Raw genomic sequence first — 20,548 nt, 5'->3', positions numbered from 1 at the left:
TAAAGTGGCTTAATTCGTGTGAATTGCACTATTTTGGAGAAAATGATCCAAATTTTAAGTTTATTTGAAAAAAAAAATATGGTGTTCGGGGTTTATACCGCTAGAGAGGCCTATTAAACTTAAGTCCAAAGGCTCAACCCATCCATGGACACAAGATCCTCTTCCTCGTGATCGCCTATAAATAACCACCTGATAAAACGATTTCTATAATTGCCACGACCGTTACTTCAACATGGAAAAAATGTTTTTCTTTTTAAATAATACACTTTGTGTCATTTCGCTCTTAGAAAGATATGGATCCACAACTTTACTTTTTCTTTTCATTCTCTCTTCTCTTTTATCTAGTTTTTTATCAAATTTAAAATAACACAATTTTACATAATTTATAATGACATCCACTTTTTCCCTTTGACAATGGCTCCGTACCCATGATTTTTATGCATAATAGTTTATGAGAGCCATTATAAATACAAGAATAGTATTTAAGAAGGAGATAGATTATTTTTAGGTTTATTTTTCCAGCAAATTTCATAATAATTGATTTTGAAGCTGACAAGGATGTGGCTATTATATTGGATAGGCCATTCTTAGCTATGGAGGATGCTATAATTGATGTTGAAACAGGAGAAATGACTATGAGGGTCAATGAGAAAAATAAGACTTTCAATGTCTTGAAAGTCATGAATTTCATGGATGAAGATTCTAATGATTGTTCTGCTATTTCTGTTTTGGATCATCTGGTTAATAATCACGTGTTCTTAAATAGAAAAAATACTAACTTAGGAGAAGGCAACTTCAATTATATAGAGTCTAAACCAGCCAACCCACTTTTGAAATATTTGATTCAAAATAAAATAATCAATTGATTTGATATAAGACAAATTGTTCTAAATTTGAAGATAAGAATCAAATTATTTCCAATCAAGTTTAGATGGTTAAAGCATTGCTGGAGCAGGCATGTGAATAAAGATAATACTTTTATTTTTTTATTGGACGCTCAATGAAACATTAAATAGGATTAAAGTAGTTTATTTGGTTAGTTTGTTAGTGTATTAGTTATAGTTAGAGCTTAGGATGGTTTAGCATGTGTAACTTTTGTCTTTTCTTGTTTAGATTAATTTTCTGACCACTTTTAACTTCTTACAAATGTGTGTGATGTTGTACATAATATGTAGATCCTTTGATTTGCTTACAGTGTCAAGTGTAATTGCTGTCTTTGTAAAAAGTAAAATGGAACTTGAGCTAAAAAAAATGTTGAAGTGGATGGGTCTGATAAGTCTAATATAATAAAGCAATTCTAAGTGCTTAGTGAGAATAAGAGTGTGGACAAACCTCTTAAGTTTGGGGTAGCAGCATAGTAGAGCTGCACTAGAAGCACTCTCCTGGTACTTTGAGTTGTCAGCAGCTAAGATTAATTAGCACAATGGTATATAGAGTGGCAGAGTTATATGTGGACTTTGCCAATGGATATATATAAAAGGTAAAACTAATATTATGTTGCATAAAATAATGTATCTCATATTGTGAAATAAAACTAAGGTGAGATCCATTAAAAAATAAAAATAAAATTAAAATGAGTCCCACGTTAGTTAATTTTGTTTCACAACATGAGGTACACTATCTTATGCAACGTGAAAGAAGCTTGAATTTTTTTTACTAACTGGGTTAGTGGATACCCAAGGTATTGGGTAATTTAATTTAGTTAGTCCAATTTGTTAAGTTGGGGGTGCACTTGTCTACAAATGAAATTTTTAGAAAGTGCAGATGTCCAATACTAAACCCATACAGGCTTCCTATATTCTGGTCGAAGTATATACTTCTTTGGCCCATGTCACTTAGTGACGAACATATACAATATGCACTGAGAGTTTAGTTATTAAGAGGAAATTAATTATAAAAAAAAAAAGGAAAAGAAGAGAGGACGTAAAGAGAAAAGTATAGTGTATCTGGTATAATTTTTTTTTTTTTAACTCTTAGCTATATTTGTTTGGATCCATGTAATTTTTTTAAAGTCGAATGTCAGTATGCACTTGGGGGTACTATACAATGGGCTGTGATTTCTAAAAAAGAGGTAGGAAAGTTATATATATATATATGGGAAATAGTTTTCTCATTTTACATAAGAAAATTTTTTCATGTTACACTCACAATTAAAATGTGGGACCTATCTTGATTTTTTGGTTTTCTCATTTTTTTATGAACCCCACTCATATATTGTGTGTATAACATAAGAAAATATTCTTATGTAAAATGAGAAAATTAATTCCCTATATATATATATATATATATATATATATATATATATATGAGTTAAATGGATGTAATGTTACATGAAAACAAAAAAAATTCCAGTTGATAGATCGATTTCCGTGCTTTCTATTTTTTTTTTCTTTTTTTTTACAAATATGTGGGTCGTGTGATTGTTTTGTTTCAACAGGAAAAGTTTGTTTTTTTCCGATTACATAATGCTAGCTTAACTCTCTCTCTTTCTCTTTATATATATATATATATATATATGAGGCAGGATCCTTTGACATCAGTATCAAACTTAAAGTTTGACACCTCATCTTAGAATCGTTAGATAAAAAAACATCGATGGTGTCATATGCTTACAAATCAGAGTCGTTGATGTTTTTTTATCTAACGGTTCTAAGATGAGGTGTCAAACTTTAAATTTGACACCGGTATCAAAGGATCTGCCTCTATATATATATATATATGGCCTTATTTTCGTATCCTGACCTTTGGCCCATTTATCTTTTGACCCAACTTGTACTAGCTTGTGCATTGTTAATGTATAACTACTTTTTAAACCTGACAATTGTCAGTTCTCCTTTTTCCCTCGATCTGGTGCTTTAGGTTAGCTGCTACTTGATAAGAGCATAAAAGGTAACTCTTACACAGTTGGGATGTAGAATTTTTGATGATGCTTGAGTGGTCTAAGATGAGGTTATTTCAGCCATTAATTGAACCTCTGTGATCATCCATTACCCAGTGACTTGAACCCTATCAATGTGACAAGACATGTTATTGTTTACTCTGACTTGTGTAGCTATACTTTACCAACACACCCTTGTGTTAAACGAATGTGCAGTTTGTACACCACCATCAAGCTTGACCGAAAACCTTCCCCTCTCCCCTATCCTCTTAGGTTTTCGTCAAAAGTTTCGATGAAATTTAATTTTCATCATGAGTTACTTTTTGGAAGTGAAGAAAAAAAAAAAGAACTGGACCGTTGGATGAGAACAGGCATGGTTGGACAACAATGAATCTTTGGATATGTGGTTATTTTTAGTTAAGTAGAGAAATTAGACTTAGGAGTTTTCAAAAAAAATTTGTTTCAGTTTTTCTCAGTAGTAATATTTTTCTTTTTGAATGTTCTTGAAACTCTTTTGGTTAAGTTGCGTGTAATTGTTCCTAGTTCTTGACATTGAAGAGCATTGACAATGCATCTTGACATTGACATGCAATCTGATCACTCTACTTATTTCTAGTTGTAGTTTAGGAATTTCGATTCTTGAAGCATTGGTCTGTATCTTTCACTTTGAGTTCTATTTTTTGGATATTTTGTAATGCATGTTACCTTCAGTTCAGATTTAGCAAATTTCGTTTGTTAGTATGGGTTTCTAAATTCTTTTTCTGGGATTCAAGATGATTGGATTATTCTTTACTTTTATGAACACTGTAATATTTTCTTTTGTCTCATTTGATTAGCAAGATTTTGATTTAAAGTTCAAGAAAACTATGGGAATGGATCTTGGATCAATTTAGCATAATTGTGATTGGGAAATCATGTTCTGTTCTTTTGCTAATTAAACCCTTGAGGTTAGGGAGAACCCAATGAGGTATTTGATATAATTCTTGAAGATTCAGAAGACTGTGGGAAAAGACCCTTCTGAGGAACAAATTTGAAACTAGGAAGTTCCAACTAAAATAGCCATAGTAAGTCAAATTTTGTGATAAAAGTGCCTTAACAGTGGAAAAATGTAGGAATACGAATTGCATTAGGGAAGTCCAGGATTCAAGAATTCCAGAATCTTTTCATTGTTGATATTTTGTACTTAACCATTTTAGTTCCACTTGTTAATCTAATTTTAATTGCAAAATCAATTTCATTCAATTCTTTAGTTTAAAAGTGAGATTACTTACAATTCAAGAATTAAGGAATAGAAATAAGAAAAAGGAATTAAAATCAATCGTTCCCTGAGAACAATCTTGACCATCTGATCTATACTACCCAACAACCATTCAAGGAATCCAGGAGCCTGCCATAAGGAATTTGATGGGAGTTCATCATCGTCTTTAGAGCTGCGGTGTCACTTTGCGGGGAGACAGATTATTTGCTTTGTAGAACCTTTCGTGTTTTCTTAATGAAGCAGGCTTAGAGTGGTTTACTGCACTTCTAGAGAACTCTGTTGATAGTTGGGCAGACCTAGCATTGCGTTTTACCCAGCAATTCATGCATTGCGGACCTCAACTGAAGACCACCCATAATCTTTGTAGAAGTCACGACATAATATGGGAAGCAATTACTCATTAATCTTGCCTTTTGCAGGCCAAAATGTGTAAGAGAGAATTATAATTGCATCTACCAGCAATTACACCATGTTTTTCCATACTATCAAACAATTGACATGTTTTTTCATAGAATTTTCCTATTCAATAAGCTTTAATCATCACACTGAACTCAAGGGTGATGAGATTCTTCCTTTCTTGTCACCAAATGAAGAACTTGCCAGCTTCCAAAAAAGTATACTCATGCCCCCCATATGCATAAATGTTGGCAGCATAGCACTCAGATGTCATATTGTCATCTAGATGAAACCTTTGAAACCACAAAATAATTATCCTTCATAGTCACAACATTCTAGCAGTTCCAATTTTAAAAAGAAAATAGCATTGGCAAGGGAGGAAAAAATAAGAGGCTTAAGTCCTAAAAAATTTCAACAAATTAAGCTCCAGAAATCCTGTATGCCAGTTACCCAAAGTGACCTTTGAAGTCTTGACACCAACACCTGTTGAAAGAGGTCGATGTCGCAAAGGAGGTCAGCAAAGAGGTTGAGGTAGAGTAAAAGTCTTATACTGATGTAAGATGATCCTACCCCTTTATAATAACTCATGTTCACAAAAATTGAACATAAGACAAATTAAACATTTGAGAGCAAATGATATATGGAAAGGTCCAAACTAAACTGGTTATTGAGAAAAGGTATGTTCTTATATACAAGTGAAGGCTGCATTTGTTAGCCAAATAGGAAAATTAAATTAAAGAATAAAAGGTCAAAAATTGAATTCCCTAAGTTATAATTATCTTATGATGAAATTAAACAGACATATCATGGTACACAGATCACATGAACACATCTCAATCATTGTCTGGTGCTAAGAACCTAAATAGCTGACTCATGAAACTAAAAATAGTGTCAAAGTTTAGAATAACAGCATTATATGCAGGGTATACAACACATTGGCTCGTGTAAGAATATTAGTAGAGCAAAACTCAGAGATATACACTTTTAAACTTTGAAAACTGAATGAAATTAGAGATTTGACATTAAAATTGGAACATGTTTGTTTTAAAAAAGTTATAAGGTTGAATTATCTATTTATATTGGTTTAAATCTTACCCTCATTTAACGACTCTATTTTATTAATGACGTGCGACTATAGATGCAAGTGAGATGAGTAACTAATTAAAATTGAATAAAGACTTGTTATTTATTATTTTAAAAATCCCTCACAAAGTAGGGTGTGGACAAATGGTGAGATTTATAGTCAAGTTAAAATGACTATTTTCTCCACATTTTTAACTAGCAAAGCAAAACATTGAGTTATTACATTTTAGAAAAATATGGAAGAGGTTGCTTGACTCCAATGTTGATAATGATGATGTTGATATGATGCTCAATGTGTTTTAATAGCAGACTGCAATGATTATACTTGAGTTGTATGCTAACATTTCATCTGCAGGCAACTAGTCGTTATTGATTGAGTAGTTGGATCTCGATTTTTCACATTCTGATGCTCCACCAAATTGTTGGCGAAACACGTTTATTGAAGATGAAGACATTGCATTGCACATAGATGTTGATTTGGGAGCCTGAGATGAAGAGGACAATGAAGAAGTTCCCCTTGACGATAGTGAATCTGATTCAGACGTGGAGGTCAATATTGTCGAGATTGTTGTCCTAACGGTGTTAATACCAAAGAACATCCACATCATTTGGACAATTAGTTAATTAATTGAATGGCTTATTTTACATATCATGTTTATGTTGTGTTTGCAAATTATAGATTGTTTGTACGTGTATATCACAGGCGTGATATTCATTCTGGAGTGCTAGTGAATACTAAACCTTTACTAATTGGGATCACCTGATCAAGAATTGGATATTGTTGTGGTTGGCGTGGATGATTCTTGGCAATTAAGAGATGAATTATTTGCTAACAAAGAATTTGATAGTAAGAAAGACAAACACACTTGTGTGAACCCTTATTTTTGACGAGACCACATACAACTTGATCTAACTTCATCTGTTTGTAAAATTTAGTATTACTACACTCAATATTTGATATTTGTGTGTGTACAACAAAAGGTGATTTGTTTAATTAACTTATTTTCCCCGAATGAGTTTGTGGAACCTACGAATCAGGAAAAAAAATTACATTTAATTAGTGTCGTGAGGGCTTTTTATGACACTCATTTTATCTGAAAGAAGATTAAAAGAGTGTCACGTTGGGGAAACGCAATACTTGATTAAAAAAAAAATTCCAAGGACATAGGTTGGGGAACTCAATATGCCCAATGAAAAATAATTTTTTAAATGCATCAAACATAAAAATTAGAGATTAAAAAACTGCAATGTGATCAAAAAGCCAAATGGGAAAATTTTCTTACAATAACAGAGATGATTTCGTCATTTTCAAAACCCAAAACCAGTGCACGCTCTATTAAGAGAGGAAGAAATCTTTAATTTATCATAGGAAGTGACAAATGGATCCTATGACTGGTAAAAGGAAGATCTTGGGCATACAGATTGTTTTTCAAGTAAACATAAACAGCAAGTGGTTCAGTAGAAAAAAAATGAAACAAAATTAAGAACTGTTGTATGTTTAAATTTGAAGTTTCATTAGCTTCGTAGTTATTATTACTATAATCGTATCGTATAAGTTTATTTGATTTCAAATATTGTTTACAAAGTATGGATCTGAATATTTCATATGTTTACAAAATTACAGACTACAAAAACAGGGACGGAAAGAAAAAGAGAGAAGACCAAAGCTTAAATTGCGATTTTTTTTAAAAAAAAATATGAATTATTATTTTTTAAGTAGTGCTCCTCCCAACCAGTATTATTTTTTTTAGCTCACTTTTATTCACCCTTGTAACTTGCAAGTAATTAAAAAAAAAATTATGGAACTCTAAGCATGTTATCACTCGGTTGTAATATGAATCACTAGCTTCACCCTAGTAACTTGCAAGTAATTAAAAAAAAAAAATTATTGAACTCTAAGCATGTTATCACTCGGTTGTAATATGAATCACATGCTTCATTGAAGACATTTGGAGATTCCTAAATAATGTGTGAGACACAATCTTTTCTCTACTCGTTTGAGTTTTTGACAACATGGCATTATAGGTAGGTCTAATTGCTCTCATTTCTGGTCAAACAGATAGAAATTCAGAGAAACAAAAAGAAAATGAGAGAGAGGGGAATAATCAGAAAAGAAAAATGAGAGAGAGGAAGAATCAGAGAAGGAATATTGACGAGTGAAGCTGACATAACAATATTCAGCTAAGAGAGAAATTATAACAAGATTTAACAAAACTGAAACAAACTTAGATCTAATTCCCTGAACATACTACACAAAGACTATAATACCATATAAGTTTACTACCAATATCCAGTCACCTGGGCATGATCTAAAAGTTTACCATATCTAAAAAATCATATATAAGTTTTTCTTGCAACCCGACATTATACGTATGTTCGATTTCTATAGTCTGATATTACCTAGGAGGAATTGGAAATTAAGTGGGAACACATCCGTCCGAATCTTAAACTAGCTAAGAATGAAACACAAAGGAAAGGTTTCAAATATTAAAGGAGGTGAACAATGTCCAATATAATTTTTCAATTTCGAAATATCAATTGTCCTCAATATTAAGCACATTTAATTTAAGACAAAAAAAGTTCCAAAATATGGCACAGTCAAAAGCAGAGACAAGAATTACATCAGATTAAAAAAATCGATCCGTAGAGCAATTCAGAATTTTGGCAAATATTGAACTATACCCGCCAAACATAAATATCCATAAGATTCATTCATATATAACTCTTAACAAAACGACAATTCCCAGCTGTCTGATAAACTACTATAGTTATATCCAAGTTCAACTCAAAAGTAAATAATCCTACACGTACAGTTCATACAAAATATCACCAACCTAACTTCACAAACGTTTGACATTAAATTCACAAACTCAGCAAGACTTTCAGCCTCGCTGTGCATCGCCTAAATAGACAAGTTGAATAAGAACCTTCACTGACTCAAAGTAACACACAAGATTATGCATTTGTTCAGCCACTGGGAATTATCTAATGAACTCAACTCTGGCCAATGGAGAGTTCTGCAGTATGTACTCCAGTATCGCATCAACTTCCTCAACAAGAAGTTTTTTTAGAGATGGCAGAGATGGCAGCTTTTTCACTTTCAATGCCTCCAATCTAGCAAAACAAGGAGGTTGTGTTCTGGTCGAACCGGATTTTGAGAGATCCTACACGATTACAGTGAATTAGAGATATATGTTAATAGATATTCTGCCATGTAAGAGACTGAATATATACACAAATTTGGACCAAAAAATGAGTTAAAAGTAAAACTTACGTTTAATAATGTAGAAATTGTGCTTGAAGTAATTGTCATTATCTTTACATTTGCCAGCACATGCAACCAGTTTACAATGACTGAATCTGTCCTAACATCTAAACCTGCATCCGTAGTAGTTGAATGCCGCCGAAACCCTGAATGGATATTAATATATACTTCTTCGAGAAAAGAAAGATTGCATGCGAAGGACAGTTGGAGAATAGGAGTACCAATGATAGTAAGAGACTTGACATTTGGAGTAGCAATCTCAATTTGGTAAGGTGGTGGTCCAGAGAGATGATGGCCTATGGTCAAACTAGAAAGGTTAGAATTAGATATGCGAAGGATTTTAACATCATCATCCAAACGAAAGCTACGAATGAACAATGTAGTCAACATGTTACAGGTTGAAAAGGGGTCAGCACAGTCATTGTCACTTGCAGTAAACACGGCAAGGTCAAGATGCAAGATTTTTAATGCCGGCAATTGCAGATATTTCGGAACTACTACCCTCTGTGTGTAATTAGTAAGGGAAACCTTAAGAGATGTCAAAGACCGACACGAAAACCATATCGGCTCAAAAACGAGATTGGATTGCATACAGATGGTCAACTGCTGGACATTGTGCAACACAGCATAACTCATGACACTATTAAACAATTCGGACCCAATGCATCTATGTCTCCCTGTGATGAAATCAAGACGATGTATGGATGTGGAGTGATGACGATTAGACAGAACCGAAGACACAAACATGTTGAAAATTGAATCATCAAAACCTATGGTTTTATCGAAATTGAGAAAAGTGAGATCTTTCCAAAGGTCCTTCCACCTTTTAGATAAGACACAAGTCTGAACGGCATCTTTTATGCTTATAGATTTCATTATATGGAGCAAAACCTCATCAGGCAAGTTACTGAGACTATCCCTGTCCCGATCTTCTTCTCTCTGTCTCTTCATCTTCATCATCAAAGTTAAACAACTGCTTATTGAGTTCCAGAATTCTAAGAAATTAACTCAAAATAGGAACAACATAGCAACATAACACAAACAATTGACAAGCCAAACAATACAGTACCTTAGAAATTGTTACTGTAATAAACAGCGAGACACGATACTCTGTCGCGGCGGCGATGGTGTGCAAACGTTGTTAGGGACTTAGGTTTAGGGTTTAGGTGTTAAATACAAAAACGATGCATCACATAACCGTTTGACCATTTCTCTGGGCTTTGTTAAATGGTCTTATCCGTTAACCAATAATCATTTCTCTCTTCTCAATGCTTATGGGGGCAACTTTGTAATTTGGAGAAACAAGAAGTAAATAATAGTTGCAATTGCAATGACCAATGAGTAATGCCGAGACAGAGTTTCATGCACTTAATCATGGAATTTGTGAGGAGGGATGTACATAGATTAGGTTAGTTTAGACTTTGACTTAAATAAGTCATATTTATATAAAAACACTTAGCATTGGTCTAGCACGTTAATTTTGTGTAGGTCTAAATTATAAGTCTGATCTGACTTATATTTAAAAATTAAAAACTTCGGCCTCGACCTGATAATCTATTATTTGACTAGTTCGATACAAGCTGGGTAGAACCACATTAGAGGCAAAGCTCTTCCTACCAAGTCAGCCGTAATATTCACGTTTTGTTTGTATGAAAATCTAGGAGTATTGAGTTCTAGAACACATCTTCCATGAAACTACTTTTTCTTACTTTCTTTTTTTTTAGTGTGCAATATTCCCTTTTCCGAGACACTTTTTGACATTTTTTCGTGATGAAATGAGTGTTGCGGACAACTAGGGCTCTGCATGGGTCAGGTCGGGTCGAATTTTTGTATCGACTCGACCCAACTTGGTTTTATAGGTCAAGTATTTTGACCCGACCCAATTTAATTTGATCCAAGTTAGGTCTGACTTGGTTTGAATTTTTTTTGAACTAGTTCAGAACTAGATCAAATCTTACCTGACTTGGTTTCTGAAGTGGATCTAACTTGGTTTCAAAATCGGATCAAATCCGACCTGACCCACTTTTAACTTGGTTTCAAAACTTGTTTTTTATTTGATTTTTTTTTATAATTATTGATTTAATTTTTAAACTCAAGTCATTTAATTATTTATTTGTTTAAAAATATATAAATTATATAATAAATTTGATATTTGTTGAATAAATATCAATTCTTCAATAAAGTTGCTAATATTACTATTCCATGGTACTAATTAGTGTCATGGGTAGCTCATTCTAACTCAATTGATATTTGCAATTAGTAATTATCATGATTTTATTAGATCACCAAAAAACTCCAAATTGATGATAAATTAAAAAAAAAAAACAATCCAAACATTAAATTATCCCATAAAATATCAGCATAAGGATTCCATTTACTCAATGTAAGAAATTAAAATTAACAGATATTTACGAACAATTTATGTAGTATGACTAACTCTTACTTAATCAACACTAGTGTCTTGCAATCTATCTCATTTCTTGACTACCCCATGGAATCTTGGATACTTATAGCACATAAAATCTTCAGGTAAACAAAATAATTATTATCCTATCACATGTTGTATCAAAATCAAAGCCTGTTAATTTGTAATCCCTTCCGGATTCAAAGTCACCGGATCACAGATATATTTTCACATTGATCTCCAATCACTCATATAATATGATCCAAATTCCCTCTTACTATATATGTGATAGTACTACTAAAATTTAGAACACACAAGTTACCTTGGTTTGTATTCTAACACCTCAACAAGCTTATTTTCATTTTTATCGGGAGAAGAGAGAACATAAGCCCCAAATTTGCTTACCGTGATTTTTGGTTTTCTTTTTTTTTCACAAAATGGGTCTGGGTCAAGTTTTGGGTCACTGGATCAATTATTAAAACAAGTCAAGTCTAAAATTGACATAGATATAAGTGGTTCAATATTTAACCCAATTCAAAAAAAATAGATATTTATGAGTCAGATCAAGGTCAGATCAAGAGCAGGGCAACTGAACCAGTTTTTTTGCACACCTTTATGGACAACCTCCGTAACACTAATTAAATTTAATTTTTTTTATACGTGAGTTTCGCAGATCCCTTCCCACGAAACTTATTAAATATTATTTTTCTAATTCAAATGAGGATAGGAGATCTTATTGTGGCATTCATTTGAAAATGTAATGACCATTCCACTCCCCCACCTATAAACATCGATACACCCCTCTTGTTACCTTCATTCTATCCATCTTTGTCTCAAATTACTTTACCCAATTCTCTTCTTTATATTGAGTTTAGTTTTCATATTCATATATTACATTGGTAGAATATATGGAGGTGTTACAATATGAACATTTGAGGATCAAACCATAGGAATACAAATACGATGTAAAAACCCCTTGGACGGTCTGAAGACAAAAATGGATGAGAAATTGAAGTTCGAAGGCAATCAATTTGTCTCTCGGTTAACCTGTCGGTTTCGTACAATGGAAAAGTTTGTTGTGTTGAAAATGGTTGATGATGATGATATTGATATGATGTTCAATGTGTTTTAATAGCAAACTACAATGGTGAAGCTTGAACTGTTTGTTAACATTTCATCTACAGGCAACTCTTCGTTACCGATTAAATAGTTAAATCTCGATTTTCCACATTCTGATGCTCTACCAAATTGTTGGCCAAAAACATCTATCGAAGATGAAGATGTTGGATGTCACCTGGATGTTGATTTGGGAGCCTCAAATGAATGAATCGTGGAGGTCAATATTGTCCAGATTGTTTTCCCAACGGGGTTAATGCTGATGAACATCCACAACATTTGGACATTTAGTTAATTAATTGAATGGTTTATTTACATATCATGTTTATGTAGTGTTTGCATATTATAAAGTGTTTGTATGTGTAGGTCAATCTCGTACTTCATTTTAAAATGCTAGTCACTTGTGTGAACCCTTATTTTTTACGGGATCACATACAGCTTAATTCTAACTTCATATATGTTTGTGCATAGTAGGTATTACTACACTTAATATTTGTGTGTGTATAGCAAAAGGTGATTTGTTTAATTAACTTGTGTTCCCAAAAAAGGTTTGCAGAATTCACAAATTAGGAGAGAGAAAAAACTTAAATTTAATGAGTGTCGTGAGGGATTTTCACAACACTCGTTATGCGTAATAAGAATTCAAAGAATGTCACATAACGAAAACACAATACTCTAATTAAAACAAAATCTGCAAGAGATGGGTTGCGAAACTTGATATGCCCACTGAAAAATAATTTTCCAAAAGCAACACACCTAAAAATGAGAGATTAAAAAGTAGCAACGTGTTCAAAAAGCCAAATGGGAAAATCTTCTTACAATAGTAGAGATGATGATTACGTCATTTTCAATACCCAAAATAAGTGCACGCACTGTTTAGAAGGGAAGAAATCTTTATTTTGTCACATGAAGATCTTGGGCATACACATTGCTTCTCAGGGTAAACCGCAAGTGTTCAGTGGAAAAAACATAAAACAAAATCAATTGTTGTACTTTTGAATTTGAAATTTGCTTAACTTCATAGTTATTATTGCTATAATATTATCTTGTATTATTTATTTGATTTCAAATATTTTTAACAAAGTATGTACTTTTCCATTTCATATGTTTACAAAATTACAGACCAGAACGACAGAAAAAAAAAATAGAAGACCAAAGCTTGGATTGGATTTAGAAAAAAAAAAATTATGAATTATTTTTTTTAAGTAGTGCTCATCCCATCCCAGTGAGAGTGTTATTTTTTTTAACTCACTTTTATTCATTGCAGACAACTGGAGATCCCTAAATAATGCGTCACAGGCATTGTTTTCTCTACTCGTTTATTAGTTTCTGACAACACAACCATTATAGGTAGGTCTAATTTCTCTCCTCTCCAGTCAAATAGATAGAAATTCAGAGAAACGAGAGAGAATGAATCAGAAAAGGTATATTGACGAGTGAATCTAACATAACAATATTCAATCAAGAGAGAAATTATAACAAGATTTAACAGAACTGAAAATAAGCTGAGATCTAAATTTCTGGAGAATCTCTTGTCAACGTGGATGAAGAAGTTGTTGGCGTGAACATCATAGGAGTGACGGCCACAAAAATAGTGATTTGGGTTTTAGTGGAACGTATTTACAAACAGATTGTACAATTAACGAGATCTAATTCTCTGACAATATTACACAAAGACTATAATACAAGTTTACTAGTAATATCCAGTCACCATGACATGTTCCACAAGTTACCGTATTTAAATGTTTTTCTGCAACCCGACGTTATAAGTATGTTCCATTTCTCAAGACTGATTTTACCTAGGAGGAATTGGAAATCAAAAGTGTGAACATATTCGTCCTGGCAAGATTTCAAATATTAGATGAGGTTAGACTAGCTAAGGATGAAAAATAAATGCAAGGTTTCAAATATCAAAGGAGGTGAATAAAGCAATAGGAGAAAATAAAACAAAACAGAGTGGTATAAGAAGAGTTAATGTAGTTGTTTTGATAAGATATGAATTAAAATTTTAACCCATAAGGTAGACTCAGTTCACCCCACTAAATTCAGAGGTTAGTGGATTAGAATTAAAAAAATCTCCTCACCAAATGTGATAAATGAATTAGGACCACATCTGAAGTTTTAAGAAATAATCATTGACCATAACTCTAAGCACACAGAATTATATTCATTTAATATATGTGATGAACTAACCATAGTATATGTATGAGAGGCACACACTGCATACATACATGTTTCAGTCAAAATACATTATGGCCAATCATGCAACCATGAGCGTGATTATTTTTTCCAATCTCACTCCTATGGTTAGGATTAGCTACTTTTTTTCAACTTCCACAATAGGTATTGAATGGACTTCAAAATACATACATAAACAATTAAAAACTCTTAGCATAGGAAGCATCATGGTCTCAAGTCATAGTCCAATTCCATTTGAGGTGTCCACTGCTTGAGGCCTATGTCCAGTCTGGTCATGCCCGGATCAAAATTTCTTCATAGACAAAGCTTTTTTTATTTTTTATTTTGTAATGCCAAAAATTGACTTTGCCCAACAATAATTCACATAATAACAGACATAAAATTAGTATTTGTAACACCAAATATTCTTTTTACTATAGCTTGTAATAATAAGATTAAAAGATGATAAAATTTATAAATAAGTAAAAACAATGACTTAATTACTGTTACATTAATGTATTTTTAATTTTCTCTAATTAAAATCAATATATGTAATAAAAAATATATATTTTCTCAATCTATTAAAATATAATTCTATTTTTATTGTAATTTGTTAAAAAAAATTTGAAAAATAACTGCAAAAAGAAAACTAAAATTCAAAAAATTGAAATATACAGATTGTAAATGAGAAAATGAAAATGAAAATGAAATTAAAAAATAAATGAAATAATGATGATTACACGAATTTTAATACTAAAAAATATTAAAATAATATGTAAGAGCCATAAAAAAAATAATATCATAAAAATAAAAAGATTCTCACTTAGAACCACAGTATATTGACGCCAGAAACTTTTAGCAAATCTACATTTCACATGTCCACTAAAATTTGTCAATTTCGAAATATCAATTGTCCACTTCTACTCAATATTAAGCAAATTTAATTTAAGACAAAAAAAAAGTTCCAAAATACGGCAGAGACAAGAACTACATCAGATTAGAATCGACCCGAAGAGCAATTCAGAATTCTGGCAAATATTGAACTATACCCACCAAACATAAATTTCCATAAGACTCATTCATATATAACTCTTGACAAAATGACAATTCCCAGCAGTCTCATAAATTACTATAGTTATATCCAAGTTCAACTCAAAAGCAAATAATCCTACACGTACAGTTCATACAAAATATCACCAACCTAACTTGACACACGTTTGACATTAAATTCACAAACTCAGCCAGACTTTCAGCCTCGCTGTGCATCGCCTAAATAGAAAAGTTGAACAAGAACCTTCACTGACTCAAAGTAACACACAAGATTATGCATTTGTTCCATAGTTGCCGGTAGTAGTTAGCGGCGGGTAGCGGCCGACTCCGAAAATGGGATAACGGTGTAGCGAATAGCGGTATTGCCGCTACGGTGAAGTATTAATTCCACATATATTATACTATCAGTCAAGAAACGAGGCAATACCAATTTTAGTATTAATGCTCAAACATAAGAAGTCACACAAAATCAAACACATAATTCCACAATCAATGTCAAATACAAGGAACATAAAGGAAGGATCCAAAACTAAACACAAATGAACAATAAAATTGTCAAATAGTCAAGTACAAGAAGTGAACTAATGAAGAAAATCATCATCATCTCCGGATTCTCCATCAAATTCCAAAATGGGAGTGGTGTAGCGGTATTGCCGCTACGCTATGCCGCTACCTTCCACTACAGCCAATATCGCGTAGCGTCGCGGTTTGTAGCGGCCAACCGCCACTACCCGCTACGATAGCGGCACTACGGGCCGCTACTGACAACTATGATTTGTTCAGCCACTAGGAATTATGTAATGAACTCAACTCTGGCCAATGGAGAGTTCTGCAGTAGGTACTGCAGTATCCCATCTTGTTTCTCCTCATCAAGCACTTTTACAGATGGTAGCTTTTTCACTTTCAATGCCTCCAATCTAGCAAAGCAAGGAGGTTGTGTTCTAGTCAAACCGGATTTTGAGAGATCCTACACGATTAGAGTGAATTGGAGATATATGTTAATAGATATTCTGAGATGTAAGAGACTGAACATATACACAAATTTGGACAAAAAAAATGAGTTAAAGTAAAACTCACATTTAATAATGTACAAAGTGTGCATGAAGCAAGTGTCATTATCTTTACATTTGCCAGCACATGCAACCAGTTTACAATGACTGAATCTGTCCTAACATCTAAACCTGCATCAGTAGTTGAATGCCGCCGAAACCCTAAATTGATGTTAATATATACTTCTTCGAGAAAAGAAAGATTGCACGGGAAGGATAGTTGGAAAATAGGAGTACCAATGATAGTAAGAGAATTGAGATTTGGAGTAGAAATCTCAATTTTGTAAACTGGTGGTTGTCCAGAGTGATGATGGCCTATGATCAATCTAGAAAGGTTAGAATTAGATATTCGAAGGACTTTAACATCATCATCCAAACGAAAGCTACGAAGGATCAATGTATTCAACATGTTACAGGTTGAAAAGGGGTCAGCACAGTCATTGTCACTTGCAGTAAACACTGCAAGGTCAAGATGCAAGATTTTTAATGCCGGCAATTGCAGATATTTCGGAATTTCTATCCTCTGTCTGTAATTAATAAAGGAAACCTTAAGAAATGTCAAAGAACGACACGAAAACCATATCGGCTCAAAAACGATATTGGATTGCATACCGATGGTCAACTGCTGGACATTGTGCAACACAGCATAACTCATGACCCTATTAAACAATTCGGACCCAATGGATCTATGCCACCCTGTGATGAAATCAAGACGATGTATGGATGTGGAGTGATGACGATTAGACAGAATCGAAGACACAAATATTTCAAAAATTGCATCATCAAAAACTAGGGATTTATCGAATTTGAGAATAGTGAGATCTTTCCAAAGGTCCTTCCACCTTTTAGATAAGACACAAATCTGAACGGCATCTTTTATGCTTATAAATTTCATTATATGGAGCAAAACCTCATCAGGCAAGTTACTGAGACTATCCCTGTCCCGATCTTCTTCTCTCTGTCTCTTCATCTTCATCATCAAAGTTAAACAATTCCAAAATTCTAAGAAATCAACTCAAAATAGGAACAGAGCAACACAACACAAACAATTAACAAGCCAAACTATAAAGTACCTACCAAGTCAGTGAATGAAAATAATGTCAACGATTCCTTAGAATTGAAGAGGCAACCACAGCGAGATACGATACTCCGTCCTAATTTGGGGGAAACAGAGAACTGAATATCTTATTGTTAGCGCTAGGGTTAGGTCTTAAATACAAACACGATGCATCACTTCTCACTTCTCAATGCTTCACGGTCCCAAAAAGTATAGATCCATTTTCTTTTTAATGTTTTTTTATTACGGGATTCTATTGGATTGAAATTTCAAAAGATTTTAATAAAATATTTTTGGATAAAAAATTTATTCCATTTATTTAGAATTTTAAAGTATTGAAAAGAGTCGCGTGATATTAGATTATGATTTTAAAAAATTATTTTAGAGTTCATCAAAATCTAAATTCGTTGATATTCAATCAGAATTTTAAATAAAGCAAAAACAATCCATTTATTGAATTTTTTATTGGTGTGAAATTCGTGAGATACTTAGTGAGAAATATAAATACGATGTCTCTTTTACAATCTCATTCTAACCCCTAGGATTTCTTGAGATTTCTCTATTCAGTGTCTTCTTCTTCCTTTGGCAGGTTGACCGTCTCAAAATCAGGTTCCACCATAAGAGCTTCGTCAAAGCTCAAAAATAATAATTTTTTGAGCGATTTTCATCATAAAACAACTCAGAAACAATACATCAACAAGGTTCTATTATAATCCATCTAAAAAACAGCGGATTTTTTAGAGCTTTTGAAAATTTAAAAAATGATTTTTCAAACTATAGGTCGCGATTTTTCTTGGCACAAAAAAGTGTGATTTTTATATTAAAAACAACATAAAACAATGGGAAAAACAATAGGAGAACTAAAAAAATCCTCAAATCAATTTTTGTTTTACATCAATGAAACAATATCAATTTAAAAAAATTAAAACTTTCATAATATAAACTCTATATTTTGTAGCAATACATTCATGAACGAAATTACTTCGCTATACAAAATGATTTCAAATAATTTTTGTGTCAATAGATAACTAAAAACTTGTTATTCAAAAGCCCCAAAGCAATTTAAGGTTTCAATTTATCGTTTAAAAATAATTTGAGAAATTTTCTAAACTTTCATGTAATAAAATCCAAAAATTCAGATTTAAAATTTTCTTAGAATACTCAATAAAAACATGCATATGATATATGGTTAGAAAACTCTCATCACATCGAACAAAAACCCCAAAGTTTCTAAGATCAATTGCAAAAATTTTCAAACGAATTTTTATCATGAACTTCAGGTTCTATATGTAAATTTAGAATTATTTTAATAAATAAAAAAATTTGGGTCTTATAATCATATTTGCATAGCTCTAATATCAAATGAAGAAAATAATTTTCAACCCATTGGTCAAACCCAAGAGCATGCTAAGAAAATGCTAATGCGTGGAGGACTAGTATAGCTTTAGATATGTGAAGTTGTTGCTTTGTAATTTTAAATGTTTGTTAAAATTATATTATGTTTTACTGATTGAGAAAATTATATTATGTTTTACTTTTTTTATTAATATCTTTGCATTTCTTTGTTATTTCTTTTATTGACTCTTGTAATTTTGAATGTTTGTTTAAACTTTAAAGTTCATATAGTTTTTAAAATTTTATAAATTCATATTATCCTTTCAAATCTTATAAATTATACTAAAATCCTTTAAAATCCAATCTTATTAAATCTTGATTGTAAATTTTTTTTTTTAAAAAAGTCTTTAAAGTCCCTCCAATTCTAAATAGTCTTTTAAAATTTATAAGATTTTTTATCACAAAAAAATCTTTTAAAATCCTAATCCAATACACTCCCTTTGAATTGTTACTAATTATAAAATATGAGGTATGATATTTTTACTATTAAATATTTCTACTATCAATAACCAAAAAAAAATAAAAATTCCTACTACTAATTTAATAAGGGGAAGGATATTGTAACAACCAACTAGTGTTACTACCAATCAATTTCACCATTAGATTGATTATGTTAATCCGACAGTTATATTTATTTCCATCTTTGTATGGTTATAATTCTCCATATTTAATACTTTATATTTATTTCCACCTTTGTATGGTTATGATTTTCCATATTTAATCCTTTTACATCAAATATGGAGAATCATAACTATACAAAGATGAAAATAAATATAACCGTTGGATTATCATAAATATAACCGTTGGATTATCATAACCGATCTAACAGTGAAATTGATTGGTAGTAACATTGATAATAACACTAGTTGGTTGTTACAATATCTTACCTCATTTAATAAATTATATACTACCGGTAGTATATGAAAAACTGTTTTTTTTCCTCTTTCTTCATAAATTTTTCAAAGATTGTCTGCTAAAAAGTAGGATCCAACGGCTGAAAAGTGATAATAAATTGATAGTAAAAATATTTGATAATAAGAATATCTTCCCATTTTTTATATTGCATCGGATTTTATTTAAACTAACTGTAGTTTGAACTTTAACGCTTCAGTTGATCTCGCTATCTTGTTTGCTTTTTTTTTTTTTTGATAACATCTTGTTTGCTTTTTTAGGTTTTGGTTGCGGCGAGTAATGCTTCAAAGGGGACGGTGCAGGTTTGCTGCCATGTAGGCCTTCAAGGATTACTTTAGACATCGAAAAATCATCTTATAAGAAATTATCAAAGTGGTTACAAGCAAAATCCTCCTCTAGTTTGGTGGGTTACCTACCGATTTCTCTTTACTTGGAGAAATAGAATAGTGAATAGAAGCAATATCAAAATTGGTAACTATGGCAAAAGATTCAATAGGAAAGCAGGGA

General features: G+C 32.1%; 2 protein-coding genes across 8 annotated transcripts; both read right to left on the bottom strand.

Annotated features, from left to right (window-relative positions):
* Positions 1 to 8,302: 8,302 nt before the first annotated feature.
* On the bottom strand, positions 8,303 to 10,086 carry LOC133302361 (F-box/FBD/LRR-repeat protein At1g16930-like). 4 transcript variants are annotated; one of them, XR_009750334.1, is made up of 3 exons: positions 9,950 to 10,065; positions 8,890 to 9,176; positions 8,303 to 8,779 (listed from the first exon to the last, which is right to left on the bottom strand). XR_009750334.1 is itself a non-coding variant. In XM_061502131.1 (3 exons), the coding sequence occupies exons 1-3, from the start codon at positions 9,838 to 9,840 to the stop codon at positions 8,597 to 8,599; spliced, it is 1,059 nt and encodes a 352-aa protein (XP_061358115.1). In that variant the 5' UTR covers positions 9,841 to 10,086; the 3' UTR covers positions 8,303 to 8,596. The 4 variants fall into 4 exon arrangements, 3 of the variants coding, with proteins under 3 accessions (XP_061358115.1, XP_061358112.1, XP_061358114.1); XM_061502131.1 differs by having other exon boundaries at positions 8,890 to 9,026; positions 9,102 to 10,086; XM_061502128.1 differs by having other exon boundaries at positions 8,890 to 9,853; positions 9,950 to 10,082.
* Positions 10,087 to 16,158: 6,072 nt separating this feature from the next.
* LOC133302356 (F-box/FBD/LRR-repeat protein At1g16930-like) lies at positions 16,159 to 17,912 on the bottom strand. Of its 4 annotated transcripts, none has more exons than XM_061502123.1 (3): positions 16,915 to 17,912; positions 16,706 to 16,839; positions 16,159 to 16,595 (listed from the first exon to the last, which is right to left on the bottom strand). In XM_061502123.1, exons 1-3 carry the CDS (start codon positions 17,654 to 17,656, stop codon positions 16,422 to 16,424), a joined length of 1,050 nt encoding a protein of 349 aa, XP_061358107.1. In that variant the 5' UTR covers positions 17,657 to 17,912; the 3' UTR covers positions 16,159 to 16,421. The 4 variants fall into 4 exon arrangements, with proteins under 4 accessions (XP_061358107.1, XP_061358108.1, XP_061358105.1 ...); XM_061502124.1 differs by having other exon boundaries at positions 16,706 to 16,809; XM_061502121.1 differs by having other exon boundaries at positions 16,706 to 17,679; positions 17,755 to 17,912.
* Between the last annotated feature and the right edge of the window lie 2,636 nt (positions 17,913 to 20,548).

Source organism: Gastrolobium bilobum, unplaced genomic scaffold (assembly GCF_033153095.1).
Source record: "Gastrolobium bilobum isolate Gb01-03AN ecotype WA unplaced genomic scaffold, APGP_CSIRO_Gbil_v1 utg10233, whole genome shotgun sequence".
NCBI classification, from domain to species: Eukaryota; Viridiplantae; Streptophyta; class Magnoliopsida; order Fabales; family Fabaceae; genus Gastrolobium; species Gastrolobium bilobum.
The sequence above is the reverse complement of the archived record's forward strand: the minus strand, read 5'-3'. Positions and strand labels throughout refer to the sequence as shown.